The sequence below is a fragment of the Leopardus geoffroyi genome, chromosome B2 (assembly GCF_018350155.1).
Source record: "Leopardus geoffroyi isolate Oge1 chromosome B2, O.geoffroyi_Oge1_pat1.0, whole genome shotgun sequence".
Lineage (NCBI taxonomy): Eukaryota > Metazoa > Chordata > Mammalia > Carnivora > Felidae > Leopardus > Leopardus geoffroyi.
The window spans coordinates 45877171-45896855 of record NC_059332.1 but is presented as its reverse complement, the minus strand read 5'-3'; the positions used below and the strand labels follow the sequence as shown (position 1 = coordinate 45896855).

General features: G+C 39.5%; 1 protein-coding gene across 6 annotated transcripts in view; it reads left to right on the top strand.

Annotated features, from left to right (window-relative positions):
- The window catches only part of PTCHD4 (patched domain containing 4), a 191416-nt gene that overhangs the window by 55883 nt on the left and 115848 nt on the right, over positions 1-19685 (top strand). For all 6 annotated transcript variants that reach the window (XM_045498483.1, XM_045498482.1, XM_045498485.1 and 3 more), the window contains one exon: positions 4319-4799. In XM_045498483.1, coding sequence (XP_045354439.1) covers positions 4319-4799 — 481 coding nt within the window. The remainder of the gene's footprint in view (positions 1-4318; positions 4800-19685) is intronic.

Here is a 19685-nt window from a genome sequence, read left to right as displayed (position 1 = left end):
GAAGACAAAATAGGAGCATATCATAAAGTGAGGGCTGGGAAGGAAGTGTCTGGTTTAGAGCATGCGGTTCAAATGTTCTCTTTAAAGGTAAGACCTCCGTGAAGAAGTAGCCCTGGCCATAGAAGAGTAGAGGAAGGCATTCCAGGCAGAGGGCATGGCAGGTGCAAAGGCCATGTGGTGAAAGCTGGTGTGTTGAAGGAATTGGAAGCAAGACAGGAAAGCTGGAATAGAATTCATGGGGAGAAGACTGGTGGGGGACAAGGTCTGAGGCTCAGCCCGCGGTGGGACATGCAGAGCCTTGCAGACCTGGTAAGGAATTCTCATTTCTTCCCAGTGCAAGTGGAAGCAAGTAGAAGATTATAAGTGCATAAGTGGTGTCATCTCATTTAGAGTTGTGCACGTGGGCTCTGGCTTCGATGTGCAGAAACGGACGAGCAGAAGTGGGCACAAGGATGTGGAGTTAGGAACTTCAGTTCATCTCCTGTTAGTGATGTCTGTTCAATTCAGCAAAACACTGAAACAGGAGAGCATTGAAAGTGATGTGTTACCATTTTGTCATGTTTTTAAGGTTTATCTTCGGGCCGACAAATGTGATTTCTGTACTTAAAGGAATCTTAGAATTTGCGTAAGAGGTTTTGTTGGAAAAGGAGGAAGTTGAATCAACATGCATGTAAGCAATTAAGCATCGGACTTTGGCTCAGGTCACGATCTCGCAGTCCGTGAGTTCAAGCCCCGCGTTGGGCTGTGTGCTGACAGCTCAGAGCCTGGAGCCTGCTTCGGATTCTGTGTCTCCCTCTCTCTCTGCCCCTCCCCCACTCACGCTTTTTCTCTCTCTCTCTCTGTCTCAAAAATAAATAAACATTAAAAAAAAAAAAAAACAGTTAGTGGGGACTAGGAACCAAAGTGGCCTCCCTGAAGTCAGCCCCACAGGATTCTAGAAAGTTCTGGATTTGGAATCAGAAGAATTGCATTGGAACCCTGGGTTCATCACTTTGACTAACAGGTCTGCCTTCTCTGAGCCTCTACATTTGCTCACCTGTTAAACACAAATGTCCTACCTGGTGATTGGTAAGATTTTGTTATGCCATAAAAATAATTAATTCATGGCTCTATTATAATGATATCATTTCTGGCCTTCACATCTGACTTTATAGGTAGTATTTTCATAGGATAATAGAGCTGAAAATTATCTTCAACATTATGTAAACATTTACTCCTATATTCATATCTGCTCATTTAGAGATGAGAAAATGGAAACCTACAAGGGGAAATGAACCAGCCAAGGGTTTCTTAGCCAGTTAGCCTGAGACCTGTGCTGCAGGCCAGGTCACAGGGACTCTTGATTAGGGGTTCTTGCCACTAACCACCCCCCCCCCCAACCGACTGCTTACAGGTCCAGGGAAGTTCTGCCCAGAGGATAATTACAATACATATTTTATTCATTCTCTATTTCTCCTACCAATGAACTGTTAAAGTTGGGAAACTGACAAACTCTTCTACCATCCCTTACAAAACAGTAGAATTTTGCCTTACAAAAATATGCTCAGTATAGCTCTGAGAAACATTGGGATGATTTCTCAAGATCATATAGGATGACTGGGCCAATGGCTTGTACAAAATGTGGACCTTTCAGAACAGCTTTCTGTTCAAGGACGTCTAAAGACCTTGTTTATTTTGTTCTGGTGCATGGAGTAGAACAAATTAAGAGAGAGAAATTCATTCTATTAGTTACATCCATTTAAATATAATGGGATGAAAGCGTATCTCTTATGAGGTAATTTTTGTAAGAAATGGCAATTAGACAACTTCAAAAGGGGGGTGAGCAGTTAGCCAAACTCAATAAAGATCAGTTGTTTAAAAATCTGTAGACTTTTGACTTTTGTCCAGGCAGATTATCAGTGCCCTCTTTGATCCACTATAATCTCCAAATGAGGCCTGAGGGACGCATAAATCTTTGTTCCGCTGTTAAAGATCCCTGAGAAATCTTTTTGATGACAAGAATGAGTAAAGACAGATGGAACTGCACATTCTTAAGTGAATAAATATAGCTTTTAAAATACTTTCTCTTTCAAATAATCAAAAGCACATGTCAACATCACAGGCAGGATTTCAAAGAAGTAGAAACCAGGGTGGAGCTAAAAATTATACCAAGCTTAAACCAAAAATAAACAAACCTAATTGAGAGCAAGAGTGGAAATTCTTTAAAGAGTGGAAACCATATTCCAGTCTCTCAGTGCTGGGACAAGATGCCCACTCCTTCTTTGAAGCTTTCCTACTGTTTCACTTGCAGCTCATCGGAGAAGCCCACAAGGTTTCAAAAAGAGAGAGTGGGGAAACTCCAGCTGGAATTTCAGGTTTTTCATATATATATATATATATATATATATATATATATATATATATATGAAAAAAGATGGAAAGTTTACAAAGATACAAAGATGCCTTGGAAGGGGGAGATTTTCCAAGCAAAGGGAGGAAAAAAAAAACCTCAAATCCAATTCTTATTTAGAAATAAATTGTTCATTTAGAGTTGATCAGGTTGTATTAAGTAGAAAAATTGCTTTTACTTAACGTATAGGGGCAAATGGGTATGTGAAATGACTATGAAATTTCCTCCTCACAAATCTTAATGATACCACTAACAACATTTGTACTTGCTGTAAATTTCTCAAACTTTTTTGTGCCTGCAACACACTTTCAAGTACGACAGTTACTTTAGTGCATGTTAGAAATACAAATAGGAACAAGTACCTCAGATATAGAGTCTGACTAAATGAGTCCATAATAACTGGTTACAGGTGTCTACTTGAGGGTAGAGTGCATTGCAATTCTGTGATAACAACCACGGTTAGCAGACTGTTTGGGGTTGTTGCCCTTCTGCACTACCTTTCTAAAAAGAATTGTTTCCTGCTCTGCTTCCATGCTTTTCTATCCTTGTGAGATAAATATCTTGCTTGACGTAGCAAATGCAGATTCTCCTCATGGCACTAAGTACCTTCGTGCCTGCATTTCACGTGGTACCTGCAGCACATTTTCAATGCCATGTTCCGTCTTACGACCTGCTATTGGGCTCAGTATTGCATCTGACCACCATTGCCACTGAAGTAAATGACAGTTGTGGCAAAAAGAAAATATCCAAATTGATTTAAATTTGGTGATGGCCATCAGGGATTTCTCTCTGAGTGTTAAGGCACACTGGTTGATAATTACTGCTCTGAATTAAACAACTGCATATCTGGGGTGCATCGTAGCTCAGTGGGTTAAGCATCTGACTCTTGATCTTGGCTCAGGTCTTGATCTCATGGTTCATGAGTTTGAGCCCCGTATCAGCCTCCACACAGACAGTGCTGAGCTTGCTTGGGATCCTCTCTATCTCCCTCTTTCTCTGCCCCCATCTCAAAACAAATAAATAAACTTAAAATAATAAGTAAATAAACAACTCAGTATCTACCTTACTTACTTACTTAAAGAGGAGTGATCACTTCTCTCATAAATATCCTAGTCCTATGAACTTGTCTGCTCTACTTCATGCGAAATTCTAAAATCACAATGACTTTTGACAAGCCCACCTGAAATCTTATCAGTTTCATGGGGGGGGGGTTGTCCACTGTGCTCTATGGGGGAAAAGGTCAACCTATGACTGAGGCAGGTGTTTGGAGGGAACATCATGATGAATGAGCAGGCGCTCACCTCATATTTAGGAAACATTTCAACACACTTGTGTTAATTGTAAAAACAAAACAAATAGTATCTTCTATTTGGTGTGCAGTCCACCGTTGCACCCCCAGGACCCCCAGAGTATAGATGTTTGTAATGTTCATGTGTGTTTGTGTGTGTTGGTGTAGGTGTGTGTGTTAACCCTGAAAAGCTTAGTGTATATTTACTAAATGGATTATTCTTCCAATTTTTGAAATGTTAACTCATGCCATGCTTCATGAAACTGAAGCTGAAAACTTTTGGCTGAAACTGAATCATAAGACTTGATCCTGTATAAAGGAGTTGTAATAGACTGCTACAGACAGAAATGATGGGAACGGGGGTAGGGACGGGATGGATCATTTCCCTATGCATGTGGCGAGTCTTGCATAGCTTCATAATTCTCTTTGCATCTTTCTAATCCTGATCATCTTGCATGGGATCCCATGACACTCCAAAAGGTTAAATGTAAAATCCTCACATGCCACTCCACCCACATCAGCTCCACGATTGCAAGAGCCATCCTCTGCCTTCATTGTGTTCCTTCACTTAGAGTAACAATCTGTTGTCTGGAATGTGCATCCCTCTGGTAACTGTAGTCTCTCCTTTTTCTGTTTTCAAGGATGGGAGGAACAGTTTTATTGGACACCAACTGGGCGGGGTAGTGGAAGTGCCAAACAGCAAGGACCAGCGGGTCAAGTCAGCCAGAGCCATTCAAATCACCTACTACCTCCAGACCTATGGTTCTGCCACCCAAGACCTCATAGGGGAGAAGTGGGAGAATGAGTTCTGTAAGCTTATGAGGAAGCTCCAGGAGGAGCACCAGGACTTCCAGCTCTACTCTTTAGCATCCTTTAGCCTCTGGAGAGACTTTCATAAGACCAGCATCCTGGCCAGGAGCAAGGTCCTGGTGAGCCTTGTGCTGATCCTGACCACAGCCACCCTCTCCAGCTCCATGAAGGACTGTTTGCGCAGCAAGCCCTTCCTGGGCCTCCTGGGGGTGCTCACGGTGTGCATCTCCATCATCACAGCAGCAGGGATCTTCTTCATCACCGATGGAAAGTACAACTCCACCCTGCTTGGAATCCCATTCTTCGCCATGGGTAACTATCCATCCTTGTGGTAATCGGATTCTTACCGATATGGGGCAAGGTAGTATATTTCTTGAATTCTCAGGCAGAAATCCGTTTTAATTTTGCACTGATGCGTCTGTGTGATTATGTAAAATCTTACTTGGGGTGGTGTCCGTTTCACCTTACTGGGCCTTTTGGAAATTTTAGGCTGACCAAGTCATCTTCCCATTTATGTTGGGGAATTGAGTGCTGTCAGGTATTTTTAAATTATACAATATTGGAATTCTCTACTCTGCCTCTTCAAAAATGATAGGCCAGGGATAATGGAGTACGAAGCTAAGGAAACCCAACACTTAGTCTGAACAAACTTTCGTGGCTCGTATTCATGGGCATCTTCAAGTTGATGATGGTGAAGAGTGAATAGCGTAGGGTGAAAATTCAAAGAACCACTGACATGTTCTAATCTGAAAAACTCCTTCATTAATCTTGGCTTATTAATTCATTTCAAAAATTTTCCAGAAATTATACTTATTTACTTACCTCCATATTAGCTAAACCTTCCTGCTGCTGCTTAAAGGTGTCTCCCCCAATTTCTTACATCTCTGGTAAAAATAATTAATGAGCATCTTCACTCAGGATTATTCCTTCTTATAACTTTTCTCCTAGGCATACATAAATGTCTAGAAAATGCTTTATGAGTGTGTGTGTGGGATGTGTGTGTGTGTGTGTGTGTGTGTGTGTGCATGTGTGTGTATGTTCTCACAAAAAAGAAGATCAAGTCTGGGAAGAAATGTGAGTGATGGCTCAGCAACAAGACTGATGGAGTGCATCAGAAAAGCCATGATAATGGTGATATCTGTGGTATTACAAAAGAGTTCTGTCAGATATGATATAATTCCCCACATGCAGTGATTTGGAGGTTGAGCTGTAATAATGGCCTCTACGAGGTGAACTGACATGAACAGGAGAGTCTTGAGCTGTAAAGTAAATGTTAAAATCAGCTATGAATTACAATTTTATTACTAAATAAAAAACCCCACAGGTATGTGGCCAAAAAGTCTTCCAGGTAATCCAGACCCTTTTTGTTTTCACTTTAACAAACATTTTTGAGAATACCGCAAAACAGATTTATAGTGTAGGTACTGGGGTCAAACTTCTTTATCTGGAAACCCAAGTTCGTTGTGACCCCTAGTAAGTCAGTTCATCTCAGTAAGCCTCAGGTTACTCTTATATAAAATAAGGGTAATAATCGTACCACTTTCAAATAATTGTTGTTTGAATGGAGTAGAATACACCTAAAGCTTAGAACATGCAGCAAATGCTTTGTAAATCTTATCAAGCTTTAAGTGAGCTGGATTCAATGATCAATAGGAAATAGCCCTTAGATTCAAGAAATTGAAAGTCATCCTGGATTTTGCATATCGTCTTTAAATGCATGTTCATCTTGTTAACAAAAGTTTTTTTTTCTTTTTCCCAAAGAACTATATTAAAATTTGTTTGTACCAGTGATAAGGATGAGCCTAGATTTGAACCATTTAATATTTGTTTTTTGAGCTCAGTCTCTCGACTTGAAATAACAATATAAAATTCATAAGGAACATTCAGCATGATTCACAAATGCAGCATGGCTCATTCAAAATGACAAATTAGATACCTAAAACTGTGGCAATCTAAGTAGGTAATGGAAAGATTTATCAGGAAAATTATATGTTATATAGAATTCTATATTCAATACAAATAAGGAGAAAAATTGTCTCCAGTGGTGTTGAATTGTAGTATCAATTCTACAAAATCAAAGTGGTGTTTTCATTCCTTAAGGAAATAATAACATGTAAAGCCATAGCACTGAAGCAAATGCCCAGACCCTGAAACACATACTTTTCACACTTTTTTTTCCTCTCTCAGTGTTCTTTAAGATCATAACTCAACTCTGGACAGTGTAGGTGCAGACTCTAAGAAGTCTGGTGAATGGTTACTCTTCAGGATTCATAGAATTCAGTCCTTAAAATGTTCTGAAATAAACTTTTTTGGTATGTTCTGAAAACATAACTACAATAAACCTACCAATAAATACTTATTTCAGATATCTTTTCCATCAAGAGGGAGTTTGTTGGTTGTGCTTTGTTCTGTTTGTAAAATGATCCATAATGATAAAGATACCAAGATCAAGAACTAGCAAAATGAAAGGAATATCCTACAGGGCTAGGAAATCTGGGCTTTCATTCTAGTTTTTCCACTAACTTTGTATGTTTTATTTAACTTTGTCCCAGTTCTTCATATATTAAATGAAGGGTTTGGGCTTTTCAATCTCAAATTTTGAAGATCCTACAATATTATTCATTTCATTTTCTTTCTTTTTTAAAGTTATTTATTTATTTTGAGAGAGAGAGAGAGAGAGAGAGAGAGAGAGAGCAGGGGAAGGACAGAGAAAGGGAGAGAGAGAGAATCCCAAGCAGACTCTGCACTGTCAGCACAGAGCCCAATGTGGGGCTCAAACTACCAACTGCAAGATCATGACCTGAGCTAAAATCAAGAGTCTGAGCCACCCAGGCACCCCTATTTATTTCATTTTCTACTGAAGCTAGACCATTCCTTTAATCATTCCTTTCTAACGTCATGTAAGGTATGCGTTATCCTCCAACCTCTAATCTCCATTCTCCTTTGTTGACTTCTAGTGTGTGTGTGTGTGTGTGTGTGTGCGTGTGTGTACATATGAAAGAGAGAGAGAGAGAGAGAGAGGGAGAGAGGTTTTAGATAGAAAAACCACAACCTTGCATTCAGAGCACAACTCCATGAAGGTGATGAGGTGGAATGTGCTATTGAGCATCAGTAAGTTCAGTTTGGCAGATCTATATCTTCTAGGGGTACACATGGTATTGGTTGAAAATAGTCCTTTGATTGATCACATTGTATATGGTATCCAAACTGCATACTATGAAGTTAGTTGGGTGTAAGGCAAAGAAGCCCAACTCTTCTGGCAAACTTTTATTTCTATTCCTATCTTCCCACAAGGATTTATCTGAGGTAGTGAATATTCACTCCACTGTGCCTCAAGATTCAAACCTTTTGTGTTCATTAGAACTTATCCCTGAAGCTGAATATGTCACTTATGATGTTCTGCTCTTCAGCTATCTTGTTTCTGACCACGTATCTTCCTTCTAGACTGCACCTGCCTTGTTCTTTTTTCTGATCATTCATCCACTTAATATCCCTGGTGCCATTTAAGAGGCACATGTACTGTACTTTTATATCCTGCCATTTTTTTTGACAGAGAGAGCAAGAGCAAGGGAGAGGGGCAGAGAGGAGAGAGAGAGAGAGAGAGAGAGAGAGAGAGAGAGAGAATGAGAGAGAGAGAATCTTAAGCAGGATCCGTGTTCTACATGGAGCCCAACAGGGGGCTCGGTCCCATGACCCTGAGATCATGACTTGAGTCAAAATCAAGAGTCAGTCGCTCAACTGACTGAGCTAAAGCTACCCAAGCACCCCCATCCTGCATTTTTTAAACCTGTACCAATTTTTATATTTTGTCTGTAAGTAAATTTATGTCTCTCAAATTGTATGTTCCAGATTTAGGTTTATAAAAGATGATCATAGGCATATATATGACTTCTGGAATGACCTATTATGACTAAAATGACCCTATTTAACTCCAGCTTAACATCTTTTCTCTATGCAAACATAAAGCAATAAGAATGTCACTAATTTAATTTATAACTCATTGTCAGCCTTTTTTTTTTACTTCATTTGCTTTGTGTGAATGTGTTTCCTCTTTCTGGAAGGAGAAATATGGGCTAATATTGCATACAGGTACCAACCTGGCTCCTTGCTGATCTTCTGTGGATAATTGCCAAAGACATCAGTAGCCTTGCTTCACTGTTATTTTTGCGATCTATCCTGAATTCGTTTTATATGCCAGGAGTCTTACTTTAGTCATTTGTGATTTTGACAAGAGCTGCTTTGTGGCAGTACTGAGACTAATTTAAAGTTCAATAGAGCTTAAAAAATAGGTAGCAAAGATAGTGAGTAAAGATTATGGACACATGTACCTGACTTGTTTTGTTCAGGGGACGCCAGCATTTCCATCTACAAGACTTCATTCATCATCCAAAACTCCATGCTCAAAATTCCATGTTCATGAGCTCCATGTTCGTTTGTTTATTAATGGATTCAAATATCTATTGAGCACCTACTATGTTCCAGGTATTTTTGGATTCTAGAGTAAAAGGCACTGAACAGAACTGATCAAGTTGTTGCCCACATGGATCTTACATTGTTGGCCTGCAAAGGGGAGGCATCTGGCAATAAACAAATAAGATAAGTGTTATAAAGTACAAAAATAAAGCAGGATAAGGGATAAAGAGCATAAGTGGTAAGAGAAAAGACTTTCTAAAAAAACAAAAAGAAAGAAATTGAAGTAGAGAGCTAAATGAAGTAAAGAAGTATCCATGTGGCACCTGAGAAGAGCGTCTCTGACAAAGCCAATTATAAATGCAGTCTTTTAGATGGACTTCTCTTGGTAAAGGTGAGGAACAGCAAGAAAGGGAGTGTGGCTGGAGCAGAGTAGACAACTGTCTGAGTATTATGAGATGGAGTTAGGAAAATTGTAAAGAGCCAGATCATGTAGGGCACTGAGCATACTTTAGATAGAAAGCTATCTGAAGCATTTGAGACATTAGAGTATGACCTGACTTACGTTCTAAAGGCATCTTTGGCTACAGTGTGAAAATTAGTCTGCAGTGGATCGAGAATGGTTATAGGGAGACTGTGTAAGAGGTTATCACAAAAATTTATGGGATATAATGGAGGTGACTTGAAATACCATGAGAACAGGGACAGTGGTAAAAAGGGATTTGACTCAGGATGTATATTTGAAAATAGAATTGACAAGATTTGCTGCAGGATTGGATGTGGTATGTAAGAAAAAGAAGAGTCAAGGATGACCCCAATCTTTGAGGACTGAATAATTAATAGAAAGCATTTACTATTTATTGTCATAGGGAGATTATGGAAGGAATCAGTGGTAGAGGAAAACTTTAGGAATTTACTCTTCTATCTGGTAAGTTAGATATACCTATGAAGCATCCAAGTGGGAAAAATGTGGGCTAAGACAGTATGTAGATCAGGTTCAGAAGTAAAATCAGTAAGTTGGAGCTGGAAATATAAATTTTGGATTTATCATGGCATAGCTGATAATAAAAGCCATGAGATCTGACAAGATCAACTGGAAAGATAAATATAGATAGGAAATAGAAGTCTAAGATCTGAGCCCTGAAGCTTTCCAATGCTTGGAGATTGGGAAAATGAAGATGATTTAGAAAAATGACATTAAGAAGGATCAGGCAGTGAGATGGCAGGAGAATCAAAAAATAATAGTGTCCCAGCAGCCAAGTAAAGAAGGTGTTTCCTGAAAAAGCTAGACATCAACTGTTTCAAAAGCTGCTAAGAAGTTGTGTCCAATGAGAACTGAGACTTGGTCATTTGACTTAGCAACTTGAAGGTCAGTGGTGACTTTGACAAGAATTGCTTTGGAGGCGTGCTGCGAGTAACAAAGAAGGTTGAGTAGAGCTTGGAGCATAAGAAGCGAAGACAGTGAGTAATGATAATTTTTCCAAGGAGTGTTACATCACAGAGAAACAATGATTGTACGCTAATTGGGATGCGCAGTACAGAAAGCTTCATAGTAAAGCAAAGATAGGAAGAAATTGCAGAAGCAATGTCATTGAGTAGGAGAGATGGGCCTGGATTCAGAACACAACTAGAGTCATGGGCTTTATATAAGAGCACAGACAGCTCATCTCCGGTTAAGAAAAGAGAAAGCAAAATATACGGACAGATCCAGATAGATTGGTACATGTGGGGGTGGGAGTGTGTGGAAATTCTCTTCTGTGGCTTCAACTTTGTCAGTAAAATATGAAGCAAGTTATCAGCTGAGAATAAATTTGGGAGAGGAGGTGTTGATTTGAGGAAAGTGAAGAGATTTTGAAAGAGTGGCTTTGGAAATTGGAGAATAACTTAAAGAAAAAAAAGCTAGGTGAACAGCTAAGAAGCACAAGGAACCACTTGAAGTTTGCGTTTATGGATTTAGAAAAGAAATCAATTGGCATTGTTGCTGAGTCAGTGCCCCACCTCCAGCCATATATAGCTGCTTGGGGGAGGGGTTGAGTAGGCAATGGCATGAATTTAATTGGAAAAACCTTACAGGGGAAAAAAAAAAAGGTTTATAGTGTATGCAGAAGAATGACTATAATGACAGATCATGAAAATTTTACTAGTTGGGGTCAGCTAAACCATGTTGCAATAACAAATAATGCCTTAAATCTAGTTGGATTAACACAACAAAGATTGATTTCTTGCTCATACTACAGTTTAGTGTGGGTCAGGAAGCTTTCTTTGGGAACTCTTTCTCCAGCAGAAATTCAGGGGTCGAGGATGCCTCTGCCATGCAACATCTTGTCTTCTCAGAGTTTGTGGTCCCAGCTGTGTACACAGAAAAGAGAATAGTTAGGGAAACCACACCAACTTATAACTACCTTGCACGTGAATTGATAGTTATTTCTCATCATATTCTATTGGCCAGAACTAGACACATGGCCATAAGTTAGCTAAAGGAAGTACGGAAAATGTAGGAGAGTAAATGGATTATTTAATGAATTATTAACTGTCTCTCTCATATAAACTAAGTCAAACAATAAGGGCAATGAGGATTTACTTCCCATCATCATCATAGCAAAAAACTGATAGGGTCAAAATACTAGGATTTTTTGTGAGGTCAGAAAATTGTTTGAGGTTGGAGTCTATTCTGGTTATTGATTGCTGTATAACAAATACCACAAGACTTCGTAGTACAAAACAACCATTTTATTATGTTCATGGGTTTTGTGGGTCAGTAATTTAGAAAGGGTACAGTGAGGTCAATTTCTCCCATCTCTACGGTGTCTAGAGCCTCGGCTCAGGGTCACTTGAATGTCCAAGGGCTGGGACGGCTGGGGCTAAAACAACCACTTCTAAGATGCTTTCTTTGCTCACATGGCTGGTACCAAGTTTGGGATTTCTGAAGGAGCCCCTCAGCCTAGAATTTTGAAGATGGCCTCTAAATGTGTCCTCTCCAGCATGGTGTTCTCAAGGTAGTCAGGTTTCTAATCTGGTGACTCAGGCTCCAAGAAAAAAGTATTGCAAGAGAGCAAGGCAAAACTGCAGGGCTGACCTGGTCACAGAAGTTGCACAGCATCACATCAGCCATATCCTGTTGACTGCATGCCATTCACAAAAGCTAGCTCAGGTTCAAGAGGACCGCAGTGGGACTGTACCACTTCAGAGAGTGGCAGAGAGTTGAGAGAGAGGCGGAGTCACATTGCAGAAGAACAGGTGGAATGGGAGCGACCGTTCTGGCCATCTTTGGAAACAGAGATCTGCCATGCAATCGTAATGGGAGTGAGCTGGAAAAGAAAGAGATGGATTCTAGAGATGCGTGGTATCAAGGTCTTGAGAAGAGATTATTACTAATGAAAATGACCATGATTTGATCATTTTGAGCTGGGAGACAAATGTAGGATTGAAGACATTATGAGTTCAAAGGACCTGAGTATAGAAGGGATTTTCTCTGTGGAATCTGAAGTCATGAAAAATTATGACAAGAGTTGTGATGGCCACTGACACATTGAGTCCTATGTTAAATCTTTAGCAAATGAGAGTGATTGATCCTGAAGTTTGTAAATGAATAATATTTTTTTTTTAAAAAGGAATAATTTGCATACTACGTGGCCTACCTTCAAAAGAGTAAGTGTTTTTAAGGAAGACGAACAACATCTTTGACTTCCCATGCGGTAGAGGACAGCACCTATAAAACTTTCAGGTCCGATAACACAAGAGGAATAGGAGAACAAAGAGGCCTCCAATGGAGACAGCCAGGAAAGCAGTGTCCTCGGGGGATGGCCAGCTTTCATTAGAGCAAGAAGCTAAAGGTTATATTTGGGGAAGAGATTCTGGAGGTAGGGAATCTTAGTGATGACAGGACTGAGTTCCAGAGGGGAGGGGGAAGGTGGGAAACATGAGAAGATGGTCAGATAGGGGGTTATACAGAACTGTATAGGAATGACAGTTCCCAGACCTGGGAATCGTGGGCCTCTGTGATTGCTCTGTGAGGGGAAGGGTATGGCTCGATGGCCGTACCAATGGTCCCACTGGGCAAAGTCGTTCTGTTACATTGTAAGTCAGATCATATCACTCACCTGCTCAACATCCTATACTAGCTTCCCATCTAAACCAAATTCAATGGATACAAACATTCAGTGATTTCCAAAGTCCCGACAAGACTGACATCTGTTGTCCCTCTGGCCTCAGGTTCAGCCCGTCTCTCTCTCTCTATACCTGGAAAGCTCTTCCTCAGATACCTGCAGACTTGTTTCCTTACCTCCTGCAGCTTTTAATGCAAATATCACCTTCTTAGTGGGGACTTCCCTGGCCACTCTATCCCAAACCACAAGCACCCTCACCTTCTGGTCTCCCTCTCTGCTTCAGTTTTCTCCTTAGAGCTCATCATTATCTACTATACAATACAATTTACCTTTGGACTTGTTCATTTTCTATCTCCCAGCAATGGAATATAAGCCCTGAAAGAACGTAAATTTTCATTGTTCCATTCCCATTGTTTTCTAGTACTTCAAACAGTACTTGGCCTGGAATAGGCCTTAAAAATTGATGTGGAATTAATGAATGAATGGTCTCTCAGTGTTTCTCAAATGAGTTATGCTCTATTCAAGTCACTAGGTCAGTTTAACATATCATGATCCACATTTATGTTTCACTTAAGGAGAAGGAAAGAAAATAGAAAGAAATAGGAAATAGCAGAAGGTATTGCACATAATAAAGTATTATTGTATCAATACTTTAGTTTCAGTATAATACATATGTGTATAACAGATCCCAGTGGAAGATGTTTTTCATAATGTGGGCCCCGGTCAAAATTTTTAGAAAAACACTCTAGAAACTTTGTTGGGCTAATGTCTTAAACAGATCATGGTGATAAGTGAGGATTTATTGATGGGGAGGCCACTGGGAGAACTCATCAGAAACATATGTAGCTGCTTCTCTTGGTTAGTTCTGCTGGAGGCAGGATCAGTACTTTGGAAGGGGAGGGTTTTGCCAGGCATTTAAGGTGTTACTTCCTGGGCACTGCTGTTTCCCTAGACCAGAAATAGCACAGTGTTTAGCACGTAATGGGCCCTCTAAGACTTGAGAGTTGGCTAAAGTTTTTTAATGATTATGTTATGGTTTTGGAAATATTTCTCAGTAAGTTGCTTTTGCCACAGGACCTGTTTTACATGGGATCATTAAGCCATCGAAAGCCTCCCCAAAGTAACTCATTGCTGGGAGAGACAGGGCCTATTATTATGACATCAAGAATGTTCAGTTGGAGCTCTTTCCCAGCCATATTAATTGCAGCCACCCTGCTTTTGGTAAGAAACTGTTACTTCCTTTGGGAAAGGGTTGGCCAATGGCCTTGTTTATGGCTTGGGATCAGAAGATTTGGGATTCCAGTTTAGTCCCACCTCTTATGGGCCTCTCCTGTTTTCTCTTTCATACTGTGAGGAAGTTGGACTGATTTGTCTTTAACATCCCTTCCACCTTTATTCTTTAATCAATGAATCTTTTATTTGACACTTAGGCTATATGGCATGTTATTTTCTGGGTTTGGGGTTCACTGGGGGCTAGACTGGGTCTACTTGGCATCTTTTCTAATGTCTACTCCAAAGTGCCCATAGTAGGCATTTGGCAAACATTGACTTATCGATGACTCTTGTGGCTGTTAACATTCATAGAGGAAGAAAAGTCTGAACTCTTGGCTGTTTTTAGTTTGGGTATCTTAATGTCCCTATTTTTCTTCTGTTTTTCTTTAGTTCTGATTTTCTTATATTGATGTCTGTTCTTTTGTAGCTTTGAGATGGATTTTCTGAGACGTAAGTTTCTAACAAGTTAAAACATCGTCTCACTAGCTGTAGACCTTTTAAAGGAGGCGGGAAGGGAACAGATTTTTGGCATAACAAGTTAGAAGTTGAATTTTATGCCAAGCATTTCAGGTAGCATGTACTTTTTATTGTATAGCACTGTCCAACATTAGTAGTAATTATATCCTGACTCCTTAAGATTCTACATTTTCTTTGGAAGCCACCTCCATATTGCACTTTTTACTGCAAACAAGCTTCCTCCAGTGATAGTTGGAGGTTTGGAATGAGGAAGAGTACTATTACATAACACGATTTTACTCAGGGTGAGAAGCATATGGACTCATTTTGGTGATACTGTTTATCTCAAGGGTAGCTGATGCTAGTTTAGACATTTAAAATGGAAAGATTTGTAAATATACCTCATGCTGCTTAATCCACTCTGCTCTTGCTTTTTACCTCTTGAATCAGGTAGCAATCAGTCTTGAGCAATTAAGCAGCTAGGAAATTGTGAAAGATAAATTTATTCAGCACATAGTAGAACTATTACTATGTCAGGTACTATCGTTTCTCCAGCATGGACTTCCAAAGCCTTCCTCAAATACATCTCTATCACAAGCAATCTGAACGATCCTCATTAACTGAAGTTGACTTAACTGTCATGTCAAAACATTCCAAGAAAAAATATCCCTAGTGCCCGAAAGCTGCGGTTACCGACCAGATTGGGATTTTCTGCAGTGCTGTATCAGGGTAAATGCTGCAATTTAACTTGAAACTTGAATGGTGGAAATGCATTAAGGCTTATGCCATTACTTTTCTGAGGAAAAACAAAGCCCTATCCAGGGGAAAAAAAAATCATTTAAAAACTGGACACTTACCTTCTAGATTCAATTCTTTTCCAAGCCAGTATTTTCATACCCAGGCATTTAACAAAAAAATACAATTAGCAGAGAAGGATGAGATAATTCCTGTATTGATTTGAGGATGCTAGTGGCGACCCTTAGGCTTCTAAGAACTGAAGAATCCCTATGCATTGATTCCCACCTGCCTTCCTGGAACACTATGGTTTATGTATGCATCCAATATATGTGTCATAGTGGCTGATTTCTTTTGTAATGACAGAGCAATGCCTTCACCCAGACCAAGGCAAAACTTATTTGAGCTTCATCTTCTAGATCCTACTGTGTACCTTTAGAGAAATTATAATGCTGAGTTTGAATTTAATATGAAGAAGATGCTGCCATTTTTTTCTAGTGCTTCCTGACTTGGCCTAAATCAAATAAGACTATGTCCTGGCCAGTGATATTTCCAGTAATTGTTTACATCCTAAATTAAATATTTTTTAAAGTTTATTTCTTTATTTTGAGTTAGACAGATAGAGAGAGTGAGTGGGGGAGAGGGAGAGAGAGAATCCCAAGCAGGCTCCATGCTATCAGGACAGAGCCCAACGTGGGGTTCTATCCTACCAACCGTGAGATCATGACCTGAGCAGAAATCAAGAGTGAGACACTTAACCAACTGAGCCACCTAGATGCCTCCATCCTAAATTAAATATTGTATTTAATAATATAAATCAGTAAAGTATTAGTTAAGAAAATTTACTAATGGTATTTGAGAACACATAATAAAAAGCATGGAGTATAACCATAATAGTCAATAATATACACCAAAAAAAAAGGAGACAATTTTGTCAGAAAGAAGTGGGTATAAGAATAGGTTTTTCAGCCTTAAAAAAGAAAAACTACTATTTATCTTACCAGCAATGGATGGGCTTATTCAGGAATAAAAGGGAATTGTAATCCTGGACAAACAACCTATTGCAAAACCATAGACAAATCCTGGAAACAAAGGAAAGGTATGCTCCTGAAGGAGAAAATTGTAAGTTGGGAAGGCTGTTATAAACTACACTCCATTGGAGTAAACTAGGAGTTGAAAGCATGGTGACTTTTCATTGGCTTAGCTATGGCAGAGGGGCAGATAAGGAAAGCATTTCTTTCTTTAGCTGGGATAGTAAAGTTGTGTCCATGTGCATAGTCAAGTCCACTTCTTCCTCTTGGGTCTGCAATTGACTAAGAATAGCAAGGTTTGAGAGCTCTCCTCACGGAAAACTTCTGACTCCATTTTAGTGGGGTTTCCCATTACTAATTTTCACAGGTTAAGCTACTTTTTAGCGGGGGTGGGGGGGGGGGGAAGGAGATGGGAGAAACACATTAGATGGCTCATTTCACTGAATGAAAACCAGTGGAGATCACCTATACACACACAAAGAAAGACTACTAAAGGCACCTAATTTGTAGATTTTTGGGAGTGACTGTGATGACTATAACAAGGACTCATTATAACACTCAACAATAAATTAATGGATTTACTCTATAACTCTGTCCCCTTTCCCTTCCTTTCCACTGTGTTGGCCAAGGGTCAGGGCAACTTCATATACTTGACTGTGTTGGCACAATGTTTCAGAAATAATAAGTGCTCAATAATTATTTCTTGAATGAATGACTTTAATTCCTAGCTCACAGCAAAGATAAAGCTTAATTGTTTTAGAAATGGATATCTATGTATGAAATTCCATGTGTTCTTTTAAAATTCTGGGAATAATGATCTTTAAACAAAGCCATTGAAAATGGTTATGTAATGAAGGGATTTTGGATCTCCAAATATAAGAGTTTAATCTAAATGTTTTATTATTTGTTTGGGTGCTTCATGCAACCTAAAAATATTCCCATGGCCATTTTATCATAAAGATGACTTCCTTATTTTCCCAGAGATACGTGGGCACCTGTTTCTACTAAATAAGGAAATAAAGTCACCAGAACGATTCTCAAGTATGTTTTGAAGCCAAGATCAAAACCTGTATTACTTAATTTTTTTTCTCCCAGATCCCTTGACTCTGTTGTCTGTTCTCAAACTGAGCCCTGAGGACTCCTTGGGAGGCATTAGGACTATGGGCCTTGGAAAGAATTGAGCCAGCAGAATTTCTGGCTATTCCTCTCTGCTTCTGCCCATGAATTTCACTCTGGTATTTTTTACATGACAAGTTACCATAAAGATTTAGTTTGTGGAGAAGTTCCTGTGGATCAAAAAACAAACCAACAAATGTTTGAAAACTGCCAGCTACCGTTCTCCTCCTTCATAACGTAATGGAAGGCAGAAACTGAACTTGAGATGAACTAAATTTATTTTACAGCCTGGGTGGCTGTGCTTTGATCAACTGTTATATCTACATGCTTGCTGTAGTTATTTTATTGAAATATTTCTAGAAGTGTGATTTCTACTTAAGACTTTAACATTCGCTCCTGTAGACAAGTTAACCTATTTTTAAGATACAGAAAATCCAAAGGGATGGAGGCAATGAGGTTTCATGGTTGCCAGAGGAAACTGAGCAAGACTGCAAAGAGACTCCAAAGGGTAGAATTATTTGTAATTTCACTGTATCCTAGGGTTAGGTTAGACTGTCTGTCTTACAGGTCAAAAATTGTATTGTAAAGGCACAGTGGCAAACTAGACTCTCAAAGAAAGGATCCCATTTACTAAGTTGGAAAGAGATAATGGCCAACAGCTCTGTTCTGGTAACCTTTCCAAAAAATGGTCTAGTATACCACATAACAAGGCTTTCTTAAGATATATGAAAAAGACCAATTATTACTCAAAAGGCTTTGTGATGAGCATAAATGAAAAAAATGATATCTGATGAATTTGAATGATGCCAAATTGCCCACTCTGTCCTTCCAGATTTGGTGTCTTTCTTGCCTGAAAAGTTTTATGTACACAATACAGATTCATTGTTAGATGTTATCATTCTATGCTGGCTATCTCCTTTGGTTGATAAGCTTTATCTATACAATGACTCCATATCACTGACTATGTTAATAAATGCACTAAGTCAATAGTGTTTCTGTTGGGACTAGAAGACATTCTTTCTTCTTAGATTATTTATTGATCAAATAAGTTTAATCCTCAGATAGTCCCCATCTTTTTATGTTTTCCACGTATTTGAAGTTCATCCCTTCTGTTTCCACTGGGAACTTTCTATGATATTTTTCTTTTTGGTTGTGTTATTTATTCCAGTCTGTTTATCCCTTTGCCCATTCTGCTAATTCTTCCTAATCTTATCCTGAAAGATGAAAACCCTAAATCAGTAGCACATTATGTGAGAATTCCTTTATTCTTTCATCCTACTCAAACACCATTACCAACATACCCTCTACTTGCATAGCTTAGCACTGCTGTGTTTCTAGAGCGGTCTGGCCAAGGGAGAGATGTCTGTCAAAGGAAGTCCATGGGCTTCGTCTCTATGAACTTCCAATTCCAATCTCTTCACATTGTTTTCTCTGACCAAAATGAAACTGCTGTATATCCAAACACACAAGGCCATTTCCTGTCTCATGATGTTCCTTTCTCCAGAAATTTCTTTCTATATCTCCCTTGTTCTGAATTTCAAGCCTTTAATGTTTGTTGCTGTATGGCATTTTTTACTGACTTCCAAACCCAAGAATGACTGGTTTTCTTTTTTTCCTTCTCTGTGCCCTTGTTTACATGCCTGTCTTCAATTCTATACCAGCCTTCATTAGAAAAGTCTCAACTTCAGGATGCCTGGGTGGCTCAGTTAAATGTCTGACTCTTGATTTTGGCTCAAGTCATGGTCTCATGGTTCACAAGTTTGCGCCCCTCATCGGGCTCTGTGCTAATGGTGCAGAGCCTGCTTGGGATTCTCTTTTCTCTCTCCCTCTCTCTCTTTCTCTGCCCCTACCACGTGTGCATGCACACATGTTCTCTCTCTCTCTCTCTCTTTCTCTCTCTCTCTCTCTGTGTCTTAAAGTAAATAAATGAACTTTAAAAAAGAAAGAAAGGATCTGGGGCGCCTGGGTGGCTCAGTTGTGTAAGCGTCCAACTTCAGCTCAGGTCGTGATCTCGTGGCTCGTGGGATCGAGCCCCGTGTTGGTCTGTGTGCTGACAGCTCAGAGCCTGGAGC